General features: G+C 36.3%; 1 protein-coding gene across 1 annotated transcript in view; it reads left to right on the top strand.

Annotated features, from left to right (window-relative positions):
• Positions 1 to 245: 245 nt before the first annotated feature.
• The window catches only part of LOC139114451 (low-density lipoprotein receptor-related protein 4-like), a 67,878-nt gene continuing 61,953 nt past the window's right edge, over positions 246 to 6,170 (top strand). The window contains exons 1-7 of the mRNA XM_070676199.1: positions 246 to 414; positions 891 to 1,053; positions 1,665 to 1,899; positions 2,302 to 2,430; positions 3,417 to 3,575; positions 4,297 to 4,525; positions 5,917 to 6,114. Of these exons, the coding sequence (XP_070532300.1) occupies positions 895 to 1,053; positions 1,665 to 1,899; positions 2,302 to 2,430; positions 3,417 to 3,575; positions 4,297 to 4,525; positions 5,917 to 6,114 (1,109 nt within the window). The 5' untranslated portion in view covers positions 246 to 414; positions 891 to 894. The remainder of the gene's footprint in view (positions 415 to 890; positions 1,054 to 1,664; positions 1,900 to 2,301; positions 2,431 to 3,416; positions 3,576 to 4,296; positions 4,526 to 5,916; positions 6,115 to 6,170) is intronic.

Genomic DNA, 6,170 nt, shown 5'->3' with positions numbered 1-6,170 from the left:
GTTTACCTTTTTTCGTTTACCTTGTCTCCAGTCCCGGTGGTTCATTCATTTCCCCTGTTATATTTTATTTTGTTACTATTGCGCCTAGAGCTCTGTTTAGAGATTAGGCGCATTACAAATTTACTTTATTATTATTAGTGGTTGGCTAACTAATAGCTGAACATCAACAACACTACTTCACTGGCCATGACAAAATGTATCTGTACGTGACTCCAGTCCAAATCTCTTTAATTTGTTTCTTCCAGATCTGGGAACAATTGAAGGACTTGCCTTTGACTGGGTTGGCAAGCAGTTGTATGTGACAACTGCCAAACCAGGGCAGGTGTTGGTGGCAATCTTAGATGGTACTCGTAAAGTTCTCATCAACTCTGATATAGATGAACCAAGAGCTATTGTGTTAGATCCCAAGCATGGGTAAGGAATTGGTCATTTAATTATAAAGATTCCTGTCAATCATTGATTTATTCTATTCTTTCATTTACTTGTTCATTGGTTATTCATTTCATTGATTTATTACTCTCATTGATTCATTCATTCATATACAACACTCATTGATGTCTCCATTCATTCATTCATTCATTCATTTATTCCTTTCATTCATACATTGATGTAATTCAATTAGTTATTTATTTATTCATTCATTTATTGATTCTTTTCATTTTTTGAAGAGGATCAACAGCAAGCAAATTTGATGTGAAGGCACTAAGTATATCATAAAACAATAACAAAGCAAAACAGACACAAAAGGAAAGATTTTATGGAAAGCCAATGGCATAAAAAATGGAAAATTACAAACCTGTAAAAGATTAACTAAAAATCTACACTTTGATAGGATAAGTAAAATCATACTGCAGTCACTTGATTTTTTCATGAATGGTGATTTATTGTAGATACATGTATTGGACTGACTGGGGCTTAATACCAAAGATTGAAAAAGCTGGAATGGATGGGAGCAGAAGAGAGATCTTAATCAGGAAGGAAATTCATTGGCCCAATGGACTCACAATTGATTATTCAACCAGTAGACTCTTTTGGATTGATGGCAACATACAGGTTGGATGTGTCAATAGTTTTTGTCTTGCAGTGTTTCAGCTGAAAGCACTGTCATAGTACACACATTTCCCTGTTTGATAAAAAAGTTTATTTCAAAGTTTTCTATAATATCTTGGCCATTTGCTACAATAATATTTTTCTGGCTTAATACTATTCTTTGCAAAGTTTCAAAGTTTTTGATAATATTTTAGCAGTTTTCAATAGTATTTTTCTGGTTGGCTATATTGCCCTTTTTTGTATTTTTTTGCTTTTATCAAGATTTGTCACCTGAAAACAATGGAGAAGTGTTTTTTCATGCAGATTTTCAGATCACATATTGAACTTTCCTATTTTTATTTGGGAGTATAGATTAAAGCATTGACATATGTTCATAAAGGTGTATGTCTGTGGAAGCAGTTCATCTCTATATTTTAAAATTACTCTGTTCATTTTAACATGATTTTAACAAAGTCTCAGTTTTTTTATGGTGGGAAGTGGATATACAATTTACTATTCCTTACTGAACACGCATCGGCTCAGTGCTTTTAATTCTTCTTCCATCAAACCTAATTCTATACATCGCCCTCTATTGACAATTTTTCATTCTTTTAACTTAATCTGTATGCTGACAGGTGATTGACTCATGTGACCTGTCTGGCAATGACCGCCGGAGAGTGAGAGACGCTGAAATGGGTCATCCGTTTGCTGTGACTGTCTTTGAAGATTCCCTGTACTGGACTGATTTGCAATCCCACAGCATTCACTCTGCTAATAAATTCACTGGTATGAATGATGAGACACTGGTAACATCCTGGTTGCCAACTGATGTGAAGGTCTTCCATCCAATGAGACAACCTCCCATGGAAGGTATATATAGTATGTGCCTCGGGGACAGATATTCAGGCATACAATTTTTTTTATACTGTTCTGGACTACCCCTTGTAGGAGTTCATTTTAGAGCCCTTTTCGGTGTGCTTTTTGAAATCAGGTTGATGCAATATCATGTAAGTGTGTGATAGCAATAGTTTCAGTTTGTAAATCTTTATGGAAATTTGATGAAAAGATTAAACTGCTTCATTTGTAAATCTGTGCTCTGCACACAACTTGATAGATAAAACAAAATGAACTTCATCATGGACAAGCAGGTACTACAGAAGCAAGCAGTTTTAGGTTTGAATGTACTGTTTCCCAAATTCTATGTAAATTTTAAAAAACATACATAGCAAGGTTTGTAGGCATTACAAAGAAACTGGTTTTGTTTTTCTTCAGATGTATGTTACAAAGGTGGAGCAGCTATGTGCAGTCATTTCTGTCTTCTATCACCATTGGTCAGCAGAGGTCATGTGTGCTCCTGCCCAGACGATCAGTACTTGAATTCAGATGGTGCAACTTGCACAGGTGAATTTGGATGGATTTTGAATGTTGTTTCTCGTCCAGGATGATTTTTGTGGCGTCAATGCGGCTATAGTGTCAAGTGTGTATGTCAGGCTGTGGCAGTGATGGTAATGAATCACACTCTTCAAATGGAAAGTGATTTTCTCATTGTTAGGGCTTGCATTACGGGAAAGCTCCATTAACTTAGGAATACCCGACTTCCCTAGAGGATCAATATCACAGACCTGCCTTTCCTACAATGGCACTACAATGGCACCAGCTGGATTAGATAAACATAACAATGGAACATTCACACCTTGGGGATTAAAAGTCTTCTGTTTGTCACCCGAGTTGGTCAGGCAAGGACTCTGGTTTCAGGTACCATGCAAGTTAATGCAGCCTTACGGACTCAAAGTACGACCCTCTTCATCAAATCGAATAATGTAAATTTACAATTGTGAACAGCAGTGAAATATAAATCAGTGTATATGTATACTCTTTTTAATGGTAATGTGTTGGTAAAGTTTCCATGTGGTAACACCATGAGTAATCTGTAGGGCTCATAAAAGATTTTATTCTATGAGCACATGTTCTATTTGTCTGTGGTTACCCTGTTTATACTTAAAAGCCCATCAAATTCCAATACCTATTAAAATACCCTAGAAGCAGTATTTAGAACATTCTGTTGTATTTTGATATTGAACCATACTAAATTGCAATCTGTAAATCCAAAAGGTACAACAATTAAATGGTGAATTAAATGGTTCAGGAAAAATACTCATTTCTGGTAACTTAATTTGCCCAATCCTTTCCAAACCAAGCCCAAACTTTGTTTTTGCAAAATCCTGTAAAATTTTCTGAAGGTCAGCATTGCGTTGAAGACCTGAAAAATTAAACTGAAACTCTCAATATACTGGCTTATGTCTAAAATCTATGTCATAAGAAACAGTATATACATTTTTCTCACACTGTTTTGACAATGTTTTTCTTTTTACATGAATGTCCATCAGGTTTGTCTGTCATATATGCAAATCGTTCATCGTTTTACACATTGGAAATGTCAACGGGTCAGCGACAAGAATTAGAAGTTGACATTGGCCTCTCCAAAATAATGTCCCTGGATATTGACTGGCAAAGAGGATTGTTGTACTGGATTGACCTTGGAACAGGTAATGGATAAAAAAAATACTTTATTACAGTCCAACAAGTGTAAGATTGCTATGAGCATCCAATTTGACATCCTATGAAACAGCCATATTCGATCATTTTGCATACTACCTTGTCTATCTTGTTACTGTAAAATCTACTTTTATCCTTTGAGTGCTGTAATTTTCTCCCGCCAAAGTTTTAGTGCAAAATTTTACCAATTTTTATGAATTTTTTCTGTAAGTTTTTGATAATTTTGGACCAAATGGACATCACATTTCATTTGCTACAGTTTTGTCTCAAAATTTTGGTAAAAATCTGAGTAAAATTGCCTGGGGATTATGTTTTTTAAAAGGGACAAAAATAGACTTTGGCACTCAAAGCGTTAAAACAATATTTTTCCAACTCTTACCTGATAAGTTTCCTTCAAAAAAAATAAAAATGTTTTGTGTTGTTCATCATGCAGTTGACCTTGATTCACCAAATATTCCATCAGGATAATTTAAATTCGTGTTTACATAGAAACATGCAGTAGATTTTACAGTTTCATGGACACTTTGATGGACGTTAAAGTCATTCATACTAATCACAGAAGTGCATGTCAAGCTCAAGGTCAGTGTTTGTGTGTGTGTACCAATTAACTGTCGCCTTATTCTGTATGAAAAGTAGCTGCACGTTTTGAGCTACCAGTGAGTCAATATTCACCAGCCTCAGAAGTTTTGTCATTCATACTTTTTCCACCAGGTCACCTGGAGTGCAGTGCCCTCAATGGCACACACCTACGCACCTTGGTGCAGGGTGAGTTGACTTCGGCAGAAACTGTGAGAGTTGACCAGAGCACGGGTCTCATCTACTGGACAGATCTTGGCAGAAGGGTCATTGAAGTTATCAGTGGTGATGGCAGTGTTAGGAGAACATTGGTCAAAGATGAAGTAGAAATGCCCAGAGGATTGGCTTTGTTTCCTGAAGAAGGGTAAATAATCTTAAAAAAGAATTTCAGAATCCTACTTTTAACCCTTTCACCACCATGGTTTGTCCCAAATCCATTGTTTTCTATGGTAAAGTTGGACCTCTACACAGGGAACTGGGGGTGAAAGGGTTAAGGTAGAATGCATCTCGGGGACAGACAATCGGACTCAAATTTCTACAATTCTTTTCTGATCTACCACTTGTGGGGGCTCATTTTAAAGCTCTTGGACAAAGAAAAACTTTCACCATCTTAGTTTTTTGAAGCTCCAAAATTTAACCCTTTCACCCCCAGTTCCCTGTATACAGGTCCAAGATCACCATTGATAACAATGGTTTGGGTGGAACCATGGTGGTGAAAGGGTTAATTAATCCCATAGAGTTAACACTGGGATGGCGGCCATTTTGAAATTGCAAAATGTTGGGCAATTTGTTTCGCTAGTTCTGAACTTTGCACGGTGACCCCCAATTTTTTATTGTTGATTTGGCAAGAGAATGGTTGAAAGTTTCGTTTAAGAAAGTTGGAGCAAAAGTTTAAGTCTTTTACTTTCGAGGTGCATAACAGACTGTTATCATTTGCATAGTTGCCAGTTACAGGCTCTCCTGCATTCCTGGCAAGTCCTTGAAATTCTTTGAATTTTAAAACCTCCTGGAAAGTCTTGGAAAAGTACTTAAAAATGAAATTGAGTCGTGGAAAGTCTTTGAAAATTGATAATCCATCCATAGTTTCAAAAAAGATGGCGAGACAATCAGTAGTAATATCGTAAAAGTTATTACTGAAATTGTATAAAAAGTGATGTGTTGTAAAAATGAGCTCTTGAAATGGTATTTTGGACCTCAAAATGTTCTTAAAAATTGCTAGAAGTCCTGGAAAATCCTTGAACTTTAAGTAACAATTATCCATTTTTATAATCCTTACATGACCTAACTGGCTGGTAATTATGTTTGTATAGAATCCAACAGTGTGATATTCAGTAAATTTTGTACTGAATTGCACAGTTGTAACCTACAGAGATTGTGTATTTTTTAGGGAAAAGGTAGCATTTGTCTTCAAGTAAAATGTTGAATTTTGAATTCTGCATAACACCAGAAGTATCAGGATGTAAGGTCCTGTAGCGACAGGTGTATGAAACAAATTGCAAAATACTGACAGAATGTTGTAGCCCTTGGATTTGAATTCAAGTAAAATAGTTTGTAAAGGAACAGATTGGGTGGAGGGGGGGGGGGTATATTTCACAAAGAATCATACTTATGCAGAATAACAATTGATAAAGTACCTTAAAATTACAACTGGCTTACAAAACTGAAAACATGACTGCCGAGAAAGAAGAACAAATTCCACATAACGGAACTTGAACATTTCTAAATACACTCAAACTAATATTGCCTGCATCACAGATTGATGTTCTGGACTGACTGGGGTACGAAATCTAAGATAGAGAGGGCTGCAATGGATGGCTCTGAAAGAACGGTCATTTTAGACTCTGACCTTGGCTGGCCAAATCACATCGCACTTGACAAGAAGACGAGACGTCTGGTTTGGACCGATGCAAAGCTACATACTTTAGAAATGGCAGGCATTGATGGGAGCCAAAGGTATAAACTTGGTGATATGTCATCCAAGCATGGAAAATCATGTACACATACTAAAA

Source organism: Ptychodera flava, chromosome 16 (genome assembly GCF_041260155.1).
Source record: "Ptychodera flava strain L36383 chromosome 16, AS_Pfla_20210202, whole genome shotgun sequence".
NCBI lineage: Eukaryota > Metazoa > Hemichordata > Enteropneusta > Ptychoderidae > Ptychodera > Ptychodera flava.
This window is presented reverse-complemented; position numbering and strand designations above follow the sequence as displayed.